At 37.6% G+C, this 19,097-nt stretch overlaps 1 protein-coding gene across 3 annotated transcripts; it reads right to left on the bottom strand.

Moving 5' to 3' along the window:
- Positions 1-516: 516 nt before the first annotated feature.
- On the bottom strand, positions 517-18,561 carry ARL5B (ADP ribosylation factor like GTPase 5B). Of its 3 annotated transcripts, none has more exons than XM_057432565.1 (7): positions 18,434-18,561; positions 13,308-13,451; positions 10,504-10,564; positions 8,575-8,722; positions 5,719-5,802; positions 4,141-4,292; positions 517-2,138 (listed from the first exon to the last, which is right to left on the bottom strand). In XM_057432565.1, exons 4-7 carry the CDS (start codon positions 8,716-8,718, stop codon positions 2,090-2,092), a joined length of 429 nt encoding a protein of 142 aa, XP_057288548.1. In that variant the 5' UTR covers positions 8,719-8,722; positions 10,504-10,564; positions 13,308-13,451; positions 18,434-18,561; the 3' UTR covers positions 517-2,089. The 3 variants fall into 3 exon arrangements, with proteins under 3 accessions (XP_057288548.1, XP_057288549.1, XP_057288547.1); XM_057432566.1 differs by having other exon boundaries at positions 13,308-13,395; positions 18,434-18,515; XM_057432564.1 differs by lacking the exon at positions 13,308-13,451 and having other exon boundaries at positions 18,434-18,555.
- Between the last annotated feature and the right edge of the window lie 536 nt (positions 18,562-19,097).

Below are 19,097 nucleotides of genomic sequence, written 5' to 3'. Positions count from 1 at the left end.
CAAAATCATGCCTTTTTTTTCCCCCCCCAAACAATCAGAGGGCCATACACCCACACAGTGCTTTGTACAAATATTCCAGACTACATTCTGAATTACATAAACCTAAAGATAAACTTGAATTACAAACTGAAATTAAGTCACCAAACAAGAAACCTCATTCACAGCATCATTTTATTTTTTTCATTTATCACTTGCTTCCCTAACAACAAATCTTATTATCACACATTAGAACAGTTGTTAGCATGAATATCAGAACAAGAACTTTTAGTATCACATTTTACCCCTGCCTTGCATTCCTCTCTTCTTTAAGCAATACTTTTAACTGATCTATTTGCTGAGCACTGACCTGACACTCAACACAGATTCTCTCTTAAATGTGACTTTTGCTAATCAACATTAATACACAACTTCATTCAATCAGTCACTGCTCCCACATGTATTCAAAGTCTTCGCTTTAACACTTAGGACAACTTTTAAAACTTCATTAAGTTTTGTTCAAATAAAAATGAAAGCAAATTGAAATTTACACACCATAAAGTTTTATTAAAGAAAACTCAGTCTGCTTGAATTATCAAAACAAGATTTACAACAAAAACATTTTCTCATTAAAGGCCTACAGTCAATTAGCAAAATGGTTCTAGTAACTAGACTCCATATGGGATTCAGGCATGCAAAGTGCAGAATGGTGCTTTTGGAAAGTCTGTCAAGCATTTATACAGGATAGATATCTGACTGCTGCTGGGATTTTACTATTTTATGTCCAGTATTGTTTTGTGGGGGTTTTTGTTTTTTCTCAGATATGGTGGTTAGGGTTTTTTTGGCACCTAATGTTCTCAATTAACTTCATCCATAGCTTTAGATTCCCTTTACAGATCTAACTTCATCATTCATCCTCTTCAAATTGATTTAAGAGTTACTAGGTCTGCTCTTTCACCACCTGTTTTTTCAAATGGAAGCTCTTTCCCTTTTCAACTTTCAGTTCCTAAATGTCAGGTGAATGAATCCAATTTGAACACCATCAATGGTTCTCTGCTCCAGCAAATAAAACTAAAAACAAAAATTAAGGCAAAATATTTTCTCAGCAACAGAATCTGAAAACATATTTGACAGTAGGAAAATAAACATCAATATTAGCTTTGCTCTGAAGTCTCCAGATATAGCACCGTGACTCTGTCCTGTTTATAAATCTGGCTTCCCTTTTAATTTTGCATTCATTTAGGAAACAGCAGTCTCACGAAAAGGTGAGGAAGGCTCATGTATGCAGTATTTAAAAATTTTAACAGGTTACAGTAAGTCTATACATAACACTGGCTGCCATGATTCCAAACTTAATTATCAAGAAGTTTATTTTAAAAAAAGATATTCAAGTTCTAAATTATTAAACCAGCACTTACTAACAAATTTTTAACCACTGCAGAGATGTATTTTTAAGTAAAAGAATCATCTTGGATCTATGTACCACAGAAACTAAGAATGAAATAGATTTCTCTTGAGGCAGAAGTTCAATTATATACCAGGTTAGAAGCCATCACAGTATTAACTATAGCAAACTCATGAATGCAATTTTTTAAATGCTGAACAACTGTAACTCCTGTGCTGGCTAGGACTCTGCTAATGTTTCAGGAAGCCCAGTTGGAGATATGGTTATCCTCAGAGGCTAAAGCTATGCCAGAGTAAAGTCAACCTACTCGCTACTTTTTGTTGTTAAACAAACTGTGCTCATTTATGTTAGTCAGTTATATAAACTATTTAGAAAGAGGAAGTGTGAAATATTGACAATGACAAAACAGTTTAAAAAGCTATCATTGAAAAAGTTAGATTACATATTCAGAGGAATTCCAATGCTTAAAACCAGATTCACATATGATCATCCAGTTGAAGATTAGTGTGCTAAAAAAAAGTTAAGAAAATACTTTGCATTTCAGTTCAACTGCACTTGATTCAAGTACAGCCTGGGGGTTGGCTGATATAAATTAAACATGGTCACTGCTTCAGCAGCCAGAAGTACAGAAAAATGTACATGTTCACAGGATAAATAGAAGTCTCTTCTTTTTTGGGGCATTAAGGGGTGGAAGTGTAGGAAAAGCAGCTATCTCACTCCAATGCGGGAAGTCATCCACTCCAAGCCTTGGCATAATCTGGAAGACAAGAGATGTTATATTGGTACTAGTTCTATCCCAACATCTTTAAAGTATTTCCTACTTGGTTTTATGTTTAAAAAACATCTACTTAAAATAAATAACAACAGATGGAATTGGGACTGAAACCTGAACAAAATAAACAGTGTTTTAAACTAAGTCTACTTAAGTTTTAACCACAAGAAGGTGAGTTCAAGCATGCTATTTTATTGAAGCTCAGCATTCCTTTTTTTTCCCTTTGTAAATCTAAAAGACACTATTCTTAATATGCTTACTCATAAGTACATGGAACCAACCAAGTTTTTCTACAGGTTTGCCATGGAAGACTGCTAACTTGAAGGCAGAACCTTTACAAACTAATACTAAAAGACAAAGGACAGGTTACCCAGACCGAATTGGTTCATGAAAAGGCAGTGTATCAAGAATTACAAAATCCCATTACAAAATTAAAAATTTTTTTATTCACCACCAAAATTGCATGGAATTTAATCTGCCTACTTGCTCAATCTATATTTATTTACAAGTCCTACACTTAAGAAGACGGACTTTCCTTTAATTTACTAGAGATCTAGTTACCTAGTTTATGTTACCTTTAAGCTTTACTTTTGTAAAGTAATTCAAGACTTGGCTATCTCAAGGTGGCTAGCTTCACTCACATGGAGCTAATCTCCCTAGACACCTGCCAGATCTTCCCAAGGAAGATTCAGCTCAGCAATTTAACTCTAAAAATTGTTATATGAGTAGGTCTCACTACTGTCACAATGTAAGTATTCCAATTATTGACTTACTTTTACCCCCCCAACCCCCCAATAAGAAAGCAGCAGCCTAGTATGGCCAATGCTCCTAAACAAAAATTCTTACTCATTCATTTCAACCTTCTTCCAAATGCCAACTTGTTTGAAGATAAATCTAAGGTATTATATACACTAAATATTCAAAAGCACCTTTAGCAAAATGGATAGAAAGTTAATTCTTAGAATGAATCAATGCAATCCAAAGACTAAATAACCCTCTCCCACCCCAATTTATTCTTATGAACATATCCCACACTAAGAAAGTGAACACTACTAATCACTCTACAAGACATTTCTTAGGTTAGAAAATACTGCATGCTAAAGTGAGGAAGACGCTCTCACTTCCCAAATACTCAGTTTATTCACTGCTTTAGATGTCACAAGACCACGTTATTGTAAAGGTCATACAACAGCTGAAAAAACTCTTATTACACATGAGAAGACTCCTTTAAGAACCAAGATGAAAAATTAGCACACTTCAAACTAAGTAAGCAAGACACTACCCAGGTTGTTACAGACATTCAAAAATGCTTTTTGATCTTTAGGCGCAAAGGATCTAAGGAAAGCTCAGCTTTCCATTTTAGTAATTGCTGTCATAAGGTATAAAAATTTAAAAATTAGCTACATCAATCAGATACAAGTAAAAGCTTTAATATTTGTAATAATTTTGGGTTATGCCAGATCTATGTACCTTTTCATCAAAATTCTGTTTGAATGCTTATCAAAAACCCCAACCAACCAATAAGAAACACAAACATATCCACACCAACCCCTCCACCTTAGAAGCTTATGGTAGATCAGAATGGAAAGGAAGAAGACAGTAGCTTATTTCTTCAAACAAAGACACACAGAATGAGAGGGTAGCACACAGGGATTAAACAACTATGCCAACAGCTACATATTTGGGGGATGGGGGACTGGGGGGAGTGCTGTGTTGTCTGGCTTTGGTTTTGTGGTTTGTTTTTATTGTTACTGACTGGTTTGTTTTGGTTTTTTAACAATAAGCTGAAAGACCTTCATATAAATTTGGTCTGATCTATGAAAAAAAATCCCACAAGATTCAATAAAGAAACGAGAAATTCAAAATGCTCCTCTGACGGCAAAGATCAGAAAACATATTCTTTCAGGAAATCCACATTGGTACCAACAGGCTTCTAAATCAGTATTCCATTTACCACGTATTACTACATTAAGCAGTAAGCATTTACCCTTCTCCTGTCAAAGCACAACAAGACTGAATGTGCCATGGGTGATCCTTTATGGAGCTGAGGGTGAGGTATGTAGATATCTCAGCAGCTGTCATGCAACCTTTCATGTCCTGCTTGTTCGCAAAGATGAGAACTGCAGCCTTCCGTAAATCCTAGAAGTAATTTGAAGTATTCAGAAGAGGTATAAAATCAGCCAGCCAGCACAATTATCACTGGAAGAACATTCCAAAATCTACATTAGATACTATTCAAATGGAAAAGCCTGCCAGTTATCATTCCCTTGAAATTACTTTCAACTTCATTAAACAAGTTCTGTAGTGGTTAAAACAATAATAATTTAAGAAAGCCACCTACATTCTTGGAAGTTTTATCCTACTGTCACAAAAAAGGAGCTCTAATAATGCTGCAGCAGCTTCAGTAGAAACAGAAACTAATAAGAAGTTGGTTTGCTTCTTTACAGAAATAAAAGATTCCACACAACAATAAGACAGGAACTGGGGTATATGGCTTTAGGAGTGCAAAGTGTAAACAAACACAATAATCAGGAAAACAACAGTTCTAATTAAAAGTGTTCAACACACTTCATTACATTTTAAGACTATTTCTTTATCAGAAGAAAAACAAAAACAAAAAAAAAAAACAAACACCCAACCACCAAATCTTTATCATCCACAGTTGAAAATCCACTCCTACAAGCAGTCCAGTCTAGGCCTACCAACTGTTTTCAAGACATCACGACCTCTTAAGAGCATATAACATAAATAAACTACATGGAAACTAATGAACTACATGGGAAAACTTCTTCGCAAGAAGTCATATTTTCCCCCTTTTTGGTCGTGTATTTGCTCCTTTCTACCAGATGCAACCTACATTACCTGTAGAAGTAAAAACTCATTCAATGAAAATCTCTCCAAGAAATGAGCTCAACAGAATTACTTGCATTGTATTAAATAATATTCCTTCAAAAAATGAAGGAAGTTACTCAGACTTAAACCCCCTAATTTAGCTTGAGAGTCATCACAGCTAATCTGATGTAGAAATCATTTTAGGATGTTTAAGGGAGCTGGCCCAGTGTTGGACAGTCCTCAATACAACACATAGTAATAAAACTACAAGCAAAATAACGGAAGAAAACTGAAGCTAATTTATCCATAGTATTATATATGCTCCTTAATTTTAAGGAACAGGATTAAAACAAACAAGAAAGAAATGGAATTGCTGATTTTCTAAGATCAGCAATCAGGCTACCCACTGCAAATAGTTTCTTAAAATTTTAGCCACTTAACTGAAAGATGAGAGGGTGTGGTGAACAGTAATACCCAGTTACATGAACATGAAATTCAAAATATTTTACAAATTCGACTTGTAAATCACGCGTGATTATAATCACGCAAGCCCTATCAGAAGGGTGCTTCATAATAATGTTCCTCTTTATTTATAATTTCAATGGTTTTAAAATGTGACCAACATGCTAGGCTCAGAAAGTTTTTTGTGACAGTATAATTTTTGTTAACATAAGAAGCATGTAATGTCATCTGATTTTCACAACGGAACTATTAGCCCAACTCCCCATCATACCTCATGAGCCAGCATTCTATAAAGTTCTTCTTTTGTTATAGAAAGTCGCTCTCTATCAATGCTGTCAACAACAAGAATGATGAACTAGGAGAAAAAAGAATAGTACAGTATGTAAGTACAAAGTGTAAATTACAGAAAGCATGTTTTCAAGAGACCACTAACCACAAGTCTTCCTATGTAAGAGAGCTAGACTTTCACAGCATACTAGGAAACAGAACAAGAGCATTGTTGTTACAGTCTCTTGCTAGAGTCTTGGGAATCATACATGAAAATTACAGTTATGAAAAAAAAAATGTGCTTGTACATTTCAGCACTGCTATTAAAGTCTACATTCACATACCACGATTAAATCTCCTCGGTGGATTTTCAGGCCCTACATCCTAAGATAATAGTAACATGGGTACCAAAAGCACCTACACATAGTGGATTACGTTTAAAATGTGGATGACAAACTTGCTACACAGCGATCAATGAAAGCAGCTACTACTGTCCACGACTGCCTGCATACTCAGAAAGCTAGGAAACTGAAATTGAAGTTCCCTATTCTTAAACAAGCATTTTTAACAATTCAGCATCATGTTACTCACAGGCTTAAGAAATGTTACTTCAAAGTAGACCTCAGAAAGGTATGAACCTGTAGGGTTTAGCATTATGTTGCACAACACCTTAACCTTTGCGAAGGGCCTGTGCAAGTTGGCTTCTCACCACACTGCACTCTTCCACCTAGGCACTTGGAAATGGCTACAGCAGTGACTTTACCCTTATTGTTCCTGCTTGGCATGTGATTCGCAATGGCCATTTACTTGTGAATCCTGAGACACTGCTAGGTCTGGTCCAGCAAGTCTCTGATGGGAAGCGATTCTCACTGGTATGAAACCCACTTTCTTACCCCACTCCTTCTATCCCCTGTTTTAGATCTTCTATTTTATAGCCTTAAACTGGAGAGGAAACAGACATGCTTGTAAACATTACACAACAGTATTTGTACACAAACCATTACAACTGATTAGTGTTCAACACTTGCCCTGCTGAGTGTACCCCAAGCAACCCTAACAGCATCATAGGTAAGAACAGTGAGCAGGGAGATAAAGCACATTCTGATGAAAATTATACAGATACTATAAAATAAATAAAATAAATACGTAAATAAATACAGTTAACACATGCTATGTTAGAGAGGAACCAAAGGGGATTACATTCCTCTCATTTCCTTTTCCCTCAAATCCTGTGTATCTAAGCCTGCCTCAACATCCTTTCTGTAAGAATATGATCCAATTCTAAAACCAGAATGCAAAATTAGCCTTATCAAGTTGAAACTAGTTAGGACAGGTTTGCACTGAAAAGCTTATTTGTGGGATTTTTACATTACTGCAAAGTTTTTGTTTAGATTGTTTCAATTTACAGATAAGGAAAGAGAGAAAAGAGAGACAGTAACAAAAAAGAAGCATCAGAAGTAACTACTATAATTTTCCAACATATGCTCCGAATCACTTTGCGTTATAAAACTAAGGCGATTCATTACCCATTGAAAATGACCACAAAGTATGAAAAATAAAGTCAATTTAATGCTGCTGTGACTCTGAGACGTCTAAGCAGATGAGGAACAACAATAAAGGAATTATTCATATTGGGGAGGCTAGGATTAGCATACTAAACAGACAGCTTTTCTTCCTCAAATGTTTCCAACAGACAAAGCTTCTAAGTAAAAGGGAAAGTTCTTTCCAAGTGCTAGAAAGCACTGGATTTCAAACACTTACTAGCCAGGATATGACAAAGAACATCACAAAAGGATTAAAAAAAAAAAAAACAACAAAACCCTAATACATGCATCTCCCCAAGTTCCAAAATAAAGTTTCTCAATGGACAAGTGTCAGGAACTTATTATTATTGTACCAGATACTGCTGGCAGAAGTCTCTTCACCCTCATGAGTATGCATGTGTCTTTGATGTAGCCATACTTGTCTAGATAAAAATAAGTTTGAAGTATTAGAGATAAAGGTTGAGATGTCATCACCAGGCTTTCAGTAGGCAAAAAGGTTCTGAACATCTGGGCTGGATCACTCATCTCCCCTCTCTCAAAACGGGACGCAGGACAGAAAACCTCACTTTACAGGAGGACAGAATGATTATATGATGAGAAATATGTACAAGAGACCTGCTTTTAGCAGAGGTCATAAGTGAAGTCTAGAAGTTTTTTACACCAATGTAGAAGTCTCAGTGTGAGGGTGCAGAGATTTACATGTATGTTGTGTTGATAACCTTTTGGCATCAAGAACGATGGCAAAAAAAGCAACCCTCCAAAGGACAAGTGTTGCTGAGTTCTACTTATAACCTTTCCAGCAATGGCAGCTTTACCAGTACCTCATAAGTACTGCACAGTACTGACTTGCCTTCATCCCTTGGATAAAAGTCACAAGCTGATGAGCTTTTAAATACTGCTGCTTAAAATAACCTTCATTTCTCATCCTTAACAGTCGTTACCTCAAAAATATTTCAGACTAGATGTACAGAAGTTAAATTACACACTGCAAATCCACACCAAATTTGCAAGATACATGGCAAAATTTTTCAATCTACTTGAAAAACATGCAAAAATCCTGTTTCATCTGAAACGGATTTTGATATAATTTGACTGTCAGATCAAACAACATTACTGTAAAGTATACACAACAAATACTTCAAATATTACCAGAAAATTGGCTGCAAACCAGACACAACTTACACTTTTTGGGTTTATTCTTCCTCAAAAATATTTAAAAACATTACAGCTGAAATCTTTATAGAAATTTACCAAAATTTCTAACACATAAATATACTTTCACACAAACATTGTATCTGTAGAGTAGCTTCTCATACCTCTGTGTTTGAGTAATAGGTATTCCATGATGACCGTAACGATTCTTGTCCTCCAATATCCCACATTAAAAAATGAGTGTTTTTCACTACTATTTCTTCCACATTGCTTCCTATTGTTGGAGAAGTATGAACCACTTCATTCATTAAGCTAAAGGAGAAAATATCACATGATAAAGACATGCCAGTAAAATTCACAAGGCTTGTCACAACTCAGTTACAACAAATTTGTTCTAGAAAAATGTACATGTATGTAACTTTGACAGAAAAAAAGATTAAAAAAACTACACATATTTCAAGAAGCTAAAAATCAAATTTTTTTTTCTAGAAATAAAGAAAATATTGAAGAGCAGTTCTTCAGTAAAAAGATTAGTTAAATCTGAATTTGGACTGAAAACTGTGGTTGGCAATTTCTACTGTGCTTTTGTAGCAGAGACTGTAGACATGCTTGAAGACATCAACAATGAAAAATAAGCACATAAAAAAGGCTTATAACTAATGGATAATCATCGGCATTTTAGGAGATGTCCTCTTTTTAAAGGACACTCTTTAACTGATACATTGAAACAAGTGCATTTTAAGTAATAGCTGCTATGCTAAAGTTCCCAAAGGAGGGGAACATTAAATTGTGCAAAATATAAATCAGAATGTAATTTTATTAGAGCAGTCAACTTTGTAATTCAGTATTAAAACAAAAATCCAAAGAACTGTTTGCTTACATTGCTAAAATGTCTTTATTCTGCCTTTAAGCTTTGACAAAAGTGCTTAGAAAAGAGTTTTCTTGAAAACATTCTCTGCTGCTTTCATATGCAAATATATACATACGAACTTTGCTACACCCTCCTCCTTTTCCACAATTACAACAGTAATTATGTCCCTGCCAATATTCTTAAATTTATCACACATACTGTAATGCTGGCAAGACTTGGGTGCAATGATGCTATTGAAAAGGTAGGAGCTTGGCAAGATGAAATAATATTCTGAGGAATCCTTCACCATAAATTTCAGACACTGGAATCAGGAGACACTGGAAACATTTAGGGACTTTTTGCAGAATGGCTAGAATTTCCAGTAACTTAAAAATAATTTTCTTCTTTTGTGAAACCTCACTTGGAGTATTGTGCACAGTTCTGGCGTCCTCAACATAAAAAGGACATGGAACCATTGGAGTAAGTCCAGAGGAGGGCCACAAGGATGATCAGGGGACTGGAGCACCTCCCGTATGAAGACAGGCTGAGAAAGTTGAGGCTGTTCAGCCTGGAGAAGAGAAGGCTGCGTGGAGACCTCATAGCAGCCTTCCAGTATCTGACGGTGCTACAAGGATGCTGGAGAGGGACTCTTCATTAAGGACTGTAGTGACAGGACAAGGGATAATGGGTTAAAACTTAAACAGGAGAAGTTTAGATTGGATATAAGGAAGAAGTTCTTTAATGTAAGGGTGGTGAGGCACTGGAATGGGTTGCCCAGGGAAGTTGTGAATGCTCCATCCCTGGTAGTGTTCCAGGCCAGGCTGGACAGAGCCTTGGGTGACATGGTTTAGTGTGAGGTGTCCCTGCCTATAGCAGGTTAGAACAAGATGATCTTAAGGTCTTTTCCAACCCTAACTATTCTATGATTCTATTCTCTGCAGTTCTTGGTGGAAGGATTATTTCTATGCTTACAAATAAAAATAAGCTTTGATGGCCAAAGAATTTACAGTCCACTTTGTGCTTGTATGAACAATTTTGCTGTTCAATTTACAGTTGCATGCTAAAACACTGTAGTTTCTTTGCTTATTCTTTACATACTTATTCTGTTTAGAAATAATATTATTAATGTTCAAACTGTGACCTACAACCCTAGAGACTTCATCAGATTGCAACACTGAATTATCAATGATTAAACAGTGACAAATATTAAAACATAAACAGAAAGAATAGTTCATGTACTTACAATTGGTAAAGAATAGTAGTCTTTCCAGCATTATCAAGTCCCACTATGATTACTTTGTGCTCTGCATATACACAAAAAAGACAAGAATAAATTAATGGAAAAAGCAACAGTTATAATTCTGGTTAATCAACTTTGCTTTGTTCCTTACTGAAGAAAACAACTGCTTGTCTTATTTCAATAGCTTACACAGAATATTGGTGACTTCAGCGGGGGGTGTGGGGGGTGTGTGTGTATGTGGAATTCCCAAAGCCTCATCCTCTCTTGATACTACAGTCGCAAGAAAAGTCAGTACTGGAAGTCTTCATAAAGGAATAGTTATAATACAATTGCTTTGTTTATATTGTCTCATTATAGAAAGAAAAGTACAATAAAAAAATTTAACTCATAGCAGTGTATCATCTTAAGGATATCAGCAAACAGCTAAAGACTGCACAAACTATAAGGCTAACTTTTAAGCCTCAGTAACAGCCACTTCTTAAGGGACCACCATCATTCACACTGTAAAAAATACGAGGAAGCTGTATTTTGAGTAGATCACAAATTTCAGTGTTACAATTTCTAAACTGAAAAGTCACAGAATGACAGAATGACTGAGGTTGGAAGCCACTTCTGGAGTTCATCTGTTCCAAGCCCCTTGCTCAACCAGGTGCACCTAGAGCCAGTCACCAAGGACCATCTCCAGATGGTGTTCAAGCATCTGCAAGAATAGAGACTTTATAACCCTTCTGGGCAACCTGTGCCAGTGTTCAGGCACCCTCATAGTAAAAACGCGTTTTCTGGTGGTCAGAGGGAACCTCCTGTGTTTCAGTTTGTGCCCACTGCCTTTGGTCCTGTCAATGACCATCACTGAGAACAGTGGCTCTGTCCTTTTTGCACCCCCAAGCCTTCTCTTCTCAAAGCTAAATAAATTGTCAGAGGTCTCTCAGCCTTTTCTCATAAGAAAGATGCTCCAGTCCATTAATCATCCTGTGGCTTATCACTGGACTCTCTCCAGTATGCCCATCTCTCTTGTACTGAGGAGCCTGGAACTGGACATACTACTCCATATGATTACTCACTGATGCTGAGTAGAAGGGAAAGATCACTTCTCTCAATCCGCTGTAAAGTCCAGCTTATACAATAGTGATCTTCTAATTGCTGCAATGTTATTTTTCCAGGCACAGGGGAAATAAAACCAAAACTAACAAAACCCCTCAGAACTTATATGCTTCGCTAGTTAATCCTTCTTGTAATTTCAAATACAGAAGCTCAGCTAATTAGAATGGCGGTTCTTTTGATACACGGATGAAGTTAGAAGATACTGATCCACCTACTGACAAAAAGGCAAATCATTTGAGAGCAGAGAATTTACAAATGGATACTACACGTAAAACCTGAATAAAAAGTATGTGAGCAGGCTCCTTTTTAAAGGGGTAATTTAAAATTCTAGGGCACTTATTCCAAAGCATAACATGGTTCAAAGCTTAAAGACGTCCTCTAAAATACCACATTCAACCTATAAGACTTAAGAACAAATTACTAAAAGGTCAAAGGAGCTATCATAAATATAAAATTGGTGGGGTTTTGCCTGCAAGTGGGTGGTCTAAGGAAGAATCATAGTGGTTTGTTTTGTTGTGATTTTTTTTTTGGGGGGGGGGAGAGGGCTTTTTGGTTTTATTTTTTACATCTATTTATATGTAATAACCTAAGTCTTTTCATACTGAAAGTGATTTTAATGAAACAATCTGTTGCTTAGAACTTTTAGAATTTTTGCTATGTGATGTGGCCTTAACAAATGTGGAAATACATTTCCTTTTATCAGTCCCCCTACTACTGCATCCTGACAACACATTCTAAGGCAAGAACTTTTCCTGGCCTTAAGTAGTACTTTTAGTACAAAGCAGCAGCATCAGTAATGAATAACCTTCCCCAATAAATAAATGGTATGAAATCCTCTCTGCTTCTAACTCTAATAAACCATGCCACATAGCTAGACTGCCCATTTCTTGTTCAAAGTCAGCTAAGTTTAAAAGGTTTTCGAAGTTCAAACAGAACTCCCCTTCTGTTCTTTTCAAAACAGCCATGTTGTCAACTATTGCTTGGAAGAAGATGACACTACTTCTGCAACATTTCATCTGAGTTATTTTCAAGGAAGAAAAGGAATTCCGGACAGGTATTACATTGCTCTTTCCCACTTTCACATCAGAATACAGGGTCTTACTTAGGAATGAATGAGAAAAGCATTGGATGAAACAGTATCAAGCTACTTAAGGTGATGGGGGGGGGGGGTAATCTCCATCAAGATGACTTTTTGAAAGCCACTGAAGCGCGAGTGGTTCAACACAAACTGGGGAAAAAAAAAGGCACAGCTACGTGTGTTACTCCATAGTCAGGTAGCATTTTATACAGCAACTGAATTCGCACAAACAAACAGTCAAACAAGTGTTAATTTTGATTTGGGGATTGAAATAATTAGATGAAAGCATTGGTATCGCAGATAAATAGCAGTTTCCACCTTTAATTAATGGCAGTTGCTTTCAGGACTGTCATCTGTGGTAATGGAAACCTCTTCACTTGCAAACATATTCAAAAGCTGAATTTCTGCCTAGTTTGGTTAGATTGCAGAATTTTTACTTGTATATGTGCATTAGAGAAAAAACACGTGAACTTAAAAACTGACAAACTAAGACAACAAAATTTTAGCAAGACAAGTACTTGTTTACAAGGACAATTAGTAGAAAATAGATGCTACATTAAAGAGAAAGGACAATTATGGAGTAAACCATAGGCAATGATTTTTGCTCGTATTTGTTTTCTGTACTTACAGACTAACCCAAGTTTCTCCCTTTCATTGGCTGGTATTCAAACTCAGTTTGGGTTGTATTCATGAATATCTTCCCAGTCCACCATGTTCTTGGCAAAGGAAGAAGAAAATCCGTAATAGAGTTGCCAGAGCAGAAGAGCAGAGTCTTTATACATCAGGTAGAAAGAGGGGAAAAAAATAAGTAGAAAAAGCAGGCATATGCAGGGGGAAAAAGACAGTATTAGACTACTGTTTAAAAGAATCCAAAGAATTCTGTTATATCAACCATTCCTGGCAGACTTTTAAAAACAAATAAAAAAAAAAAATAGTATTTTTAAAGAAAATTCCTGGCAGCCTAGTATTACAAAATAATAGGGCAGCAAAGATGATCTTGCAGATATTAGAAGGAAGACATAATAGGCTCTTTTCTTCACTTGTCTATATTTCTCTGTGGTAAAAGGACCCAAAACTGAAGATCCAGTTCTCACAATTTTGCCCTTTCCTCTAATTTGCAAAAATTAAAAATAAAAATCCAAATTAATGATGAGCAAGGCTCTTCCAACATATCTGAAAGAAGAAATGAATATAGGAAAGGGTTTTCGGGCTGTGAAACCCCACATCTAGTTCTGAAGAATAACAATCTTGGAAGCTTCAGGGCTGAAGACACAATGCAGACAGAAGTTTGCTAAAGAGGTGGCAGGAGAAATAGCATTTTACTTAAGTTGAAAGACATTTTCATACAGGGATTCATTCTGCAAACTACAAGCTACCTTAGAGTCTTCTTTTAAACACAAAAATAGCTGAAATATGTCTTGCATTTCCAGACTTGAGTACAAGAAAGCAGAGAAACTATCAACAGTGCTTAGCAGTCAATGGAATCAAAATCCATTTGGTTTTCTAAATAATGGTCTCTGCTACCCTGACTGTACATACTGGTAACTGTCAGCAAGCCTAAGTAAACTGTGGAGTTTCAGAAGTTCAACCTCCCTGACTTGGAGCTTACCATTATTCTGCTTACAGCACTTTTTTAACACCCATAGCATTTATTCAGAGGACCTAAAAGACTGTGAACAGCTAACATAAAAGAATTTAAAAAGATTTGAGAACTTCTTTAAGAACCCTATCAGCGAAACAAACACACACAAACACAAAGGAATAAGGTTCTGAAAACCGTCAGAGTTGCCTTTATCAAGGTTGTGAACACTTACTTCTGGTTTTACCTTCTGGTTTTATTAAGAACATTAAGAGACATCTTGACAGTATTGATGGAATGATAACTCAAATAAGCTTTATTCAGCTATGTGTTAATACAGGCAGTAAGTTAGTTTACCATTTATTTGTATTACTACATGTTGCTTAGAAGACTGTGCCATTTGAGTACTGAATCATAGCTTAAGCAAGTCATTTTTTAAGTCTTTTTTAAACATACTTTTCCAAGTTATTTAAAACTAAGTGTAACTTCAATTTGAACTTATAACTAGACTTTAAAGAGCTTCAGAGTACAGTATTTTAAATTTAAATAAAAAATAAAAAATTAAAAAAGTACCACTGGGCAATTTTTTGTCAGTTTCAAAAATAAAATGTTCGGCAGCCATGAATAAATCACCTAGAAGAAAGGCAAAAGTCTATTTTTAAGCCAACTATTTCTCTTATAAATAAAGTATCTCTATTTCAGTTTGCATTGTTCAATAATTACTTGATTAAAGAGACAATGTATATTGAGAGAGCTGAAAGACATGTAAATGCTTAGTGTCCTCCTTCTCCCAGGCTTTAATCTCTGCACGGAAAAAACACAGAGAACAGAAACCAAGATTAAGTAAGGCCCTGGAAGAGTTCTGACCACTACTACCAGCACCACAGAAACAAAATCCACAGAACTAAATAGATATTCCCTGATGGACTGTGCTCAGGGCAGGGCCTGTTACCCTTCCTCTTTTTCATTAGTCATTGACTCACAGATCAACAGAGGCATTACCCAATTTCCTTAAACTGTTCTGCATGAAGCTTTTCTTGTTGCATAATCCCACACACTAGATTTGGAGAGTACATGGTAGAAAAGCAGTGCATTCTGCCAGGGGAGCAGAAGAAAGAGCTAAAGGATTTCCTCTTCTAAAAAGTTCCTGCGTGTCCTGGGTTCAGCAGCTTAAATGACACTGTTACAGCTCAAAGCCACATGCTATTTTAACCATTCCATTTTCTACCATGAGCCAGTCTGGGTTTGCCAAAATCGGCTAACCATAATCAAAATGGGCGGAAACAACTGCAACAATTTCTGCTGCATGTACAAAGAGCTGAAACAGAGCAACAGGCAGATTCAACCCCCTAGAAGAAACACGCAGACGCTACCCAAACCATAGGGCTAAAACAATTGAATACAAATGTTGGAAGAGGTCAACAGACAGTATCAGCCAGCAGACAACAGGGAATGTCTTTAGAAACAGACTAGGTCAAGTTTCTTGACCTTCCTTTTCCAGTACTTCATCCTTAACATTGGAATGGATGGTAAGAGAATCAAACTGCAAGAGTAGTAACAATAATGTGCAAATTAATAAAATTACATTCAGTGCTTTAGGAGGATCTAAGTTACTTTCATCACAAGGTTTTTCTGCAAGGCTGAAAGCACTCTAAATGAACACAATTTTCTGTACATCGCACATTTACTCTAACTGCACTGAACTCCAAAGGCACAGAAACAAACAGGCCCTATTTTAAGATGTTACCTCAAGATGTAACATTTTTCAGAAAGCTACCATCACTTCTCCCTGTGAGTTAACAGTTTTGGCTCACCAGCAGATACTCCTTTAACTTTGTCCAGACATTCCTATCAAATAACTTTCAGATTTAGCATTTTCAGCTCAGGTATTATTCACATTTATGCAAAGCAAAGCAATTAATACTTGAGTGAAATGCCAAGGACTTTCTGTATTTTCTAGCACTTCGGCACACCTCCTCCCCCATGCTCTACTTGATGGAAGGCAGATGGTACTTTCTAAATCTTTTGCTTTGTTTAACCTTTCATTATGCCAGTATCAAATGCTTCAGACTATCAGCATAACCTGCATTAGCCACAATGAACTCATGCTATGCTCCGCACATATCAGGGTCTGTTTGCAGCTTTGAAATACTCCCTCTATATAGTCAAAATCATTGTGTGAGCTACTGCACTAGTCTACCCAACAAGCAGTTTCATGGGACAGCCTATGAATTCTCCAAGAAACTGTCTGGATTTGACATAACTAGAAGAGTAAGCAAATCCAACTCAGTAATTACTATCTTTTATTATTACTAATAATATTATTTAGAGGAAAATAGTCAGGTAATTAGAGAATGATTTCCTACTACATGGGTCAAAAATTTAAGGTTAAACTTTCTAGGATGAAATTTCAATTTTAGACATGAAAACAAGCTTTCTTCTCTATGGTCACCACAAGAAGAGCGGGCAAGAAAAAAACCAACAAACCAAATTGAAGAAAAGATCACAATACCCCTCAGAAGCCCCTTACTGGGATAAAAGCCAAATCGTAAGTATTTCATGGTACTGCCTCATCTTAATACTTAACTGTGATACTAATTTCATGAATGTTTTAAATATGTGAAAATTAATTTTCCTTTCAGGAATTACTATACAGTAACAAAGACGATATGTTTTCCACTAACGAAATTAAATCAATGTAATCTAACAAAAACTAAACATGAAACTGTCCCTCTTACTTCCTTCCTAAAGTTAAACAGTGACATCATAAGGTACCATACAGACCAACATTAAAAGCCACCGATCACTTTCCTGCTTATAGATGTCTCTTCTTAGTCCTTCACAGAAGAAGTTGGTATTTGACAAAAAACAGGACAATACTTAACAGTTTTCTGGAGAATAGGGGAAACCTTGAATCTTACCAAATGGGCTTTCCAGTTAAGAAAAGTAAGAATCTTCAAATCAACAACAGCAACAAACTCAGAAGACTCTCAGAAGCCTTCAGGAATGATGTACTTGGATGTTACATGTGGGGGAAAGATAAATGGTCTAGATCTCCCTCCCACTCCCATCCCATGAAAAGATTGTTTGATACATGGCTGTTAACACGTACACACACTGAGGTTTTGCTCCTGTATTTATAGAATTAGAATGAGTTATGTCCATGTACAATGACTATTAAACTATTAAAGAATCACCAGGTGTACCTGCTTCCCAAAACTTGCAAAATTTTACTGGCAACAAAGTGAAGCACAAAAACCCTTAAATGCATTTTAAGTAACTTTAAGGTGGGAATAAGGCGTGCACTTGGAAACCTGATGAGGGAGCAGTAACAGCAGTTTGCCTCTTTCAAACTCCGGGCCTCAATGAAAAACGATACAAACAATAAACTCCTTGACTATTTTATTTTCTAACCAAAAAAGGCTCGGTAAACAAGAATCATTAAAATAAACAACAGATAAAACAATCTAGGATTTTGATAATAACTATCGGTGGCAGCCACAGTTTTGAACTCTGGTGCGCTAGGTGGGACAGAACGGAAAGCTATCTCCTTACGACCTCTTTATTTCTGGCTTCAGAAGCGATTATCATGGGTCAGTAACCACTAGCACCTTTGCCAAAACAAAAACAGATCTGTACCTCAAAGGCCCCAACACAAGTCTGGCGTGGGTCTTTTTTTTTGCTTTTGTTATTTTACTTGATACTAAAGATAAAAGCAGCATGATTTTAACAGTATACCCCGACTTCAAAACGTCTGCAAACACAAACAAGACCTTCATCGTACATCAAAGCTTCAAACGCTACAACGGTGAAAAAAAACATGCCTGAGAGGCAGCATTCACCACTCTGCGAACTCAGGAGCACATCTCGCCTGAAAGGCTGCCCGGCTGTTAGGAGCCGCCAGAGAGGAAGACGGAGGAAGGGACCTCCTCAATGAGAGAAACAAAGCAACTCCGAGCATGAGGGGCCGCGGAACCGGCGCTCACGGCGCCGCACAAAGAGAAGCCCAACTTTTGCCCGGGCACGTCTTCAGGGGAAACCCGGAGGCCGGAGCAGGGCCCCAACTACCGTGGGCTGCCTGCGGCCCTCTCAGCCCCGCGGCAGCCTCTCGCCCCGCCTCAGGGGCGCGCTGGCCACCCCACCTCCCCGTGGCTAGCTCGGGCCCCCGCGCCCACCTTGGCTACCGAAGAGACTCCACAGCTTGGCGAAGATCAGGCCCATGCCTGGCCTCAGCTTCCCCCTGAGCCCCCGGGCTCAGCCAACCGGCGGTGACGGACTCCCTTCGGGCGGACACAGCCCGCAGCGGCCCCGGGGCAGCTGCCGGGAGGGGGGGCAGAGGGGCCGGGCATACAGCGGCACCGCCCCTCACCGGCCAACGGCCTCACAGCGCAAGGGGCCGTCCTAACGCCTACGGAGCGTTTAAGCTTGCTCTCGCTGGGGGCAGGAGGGCACCAACGCCCCCCCCCCCCCCCAAACAAAATCAACATGTCGTGGTTTAAAGCCCAGCCGGTAACTCAGCGCCACGCAGCCGTTCGCTCACACCCCTCTTTCTTACCGTCCCCGGGCGGGATGGGGAGGAGAATCGAAAGAATGTAAACATCAGGGGTTGAGATAAGAACAGTTTAGTAACTAAGTACAATATAAGACTATTAGTAATATTAAGGGAAACAACAAGGGGAGAGAATATAAAATCAAAAGGAAACAAAAAACAACCCAAAATTAAACACAAGTGATGTACAACACAGTTCTTCACCATCCATCGACCAACCCCCAGCCTGACCCGAGCAGCGATCTGGCTTTTCGGATGAATTCCCCGTTTATGTACTGGGCACGGTAGGG

The sequence above is a fragment of the Pezoporus wallicus genome, unplaced genomic scaffold, assembly GCF_028554395.1.
Source record: "Pezoporus wallicus isolate ANWC-B61680 ecotype Strahan unplaced genomic scaffold, APGP_CSIRO_Pwel_v1 scaffold_2584, whole genome shotgun sequence".
Lineage (NCBI taxonomy): Eukaryota > Metazoa > Chordata > Aves > Psittaciformes > Psittacidae > Pezoporus > Pezoporus wallicus.
Note: the sequence above shows the minus strand (reverse complement) of the source record. Positions and strands in the feature narration are given on the sequence as shown.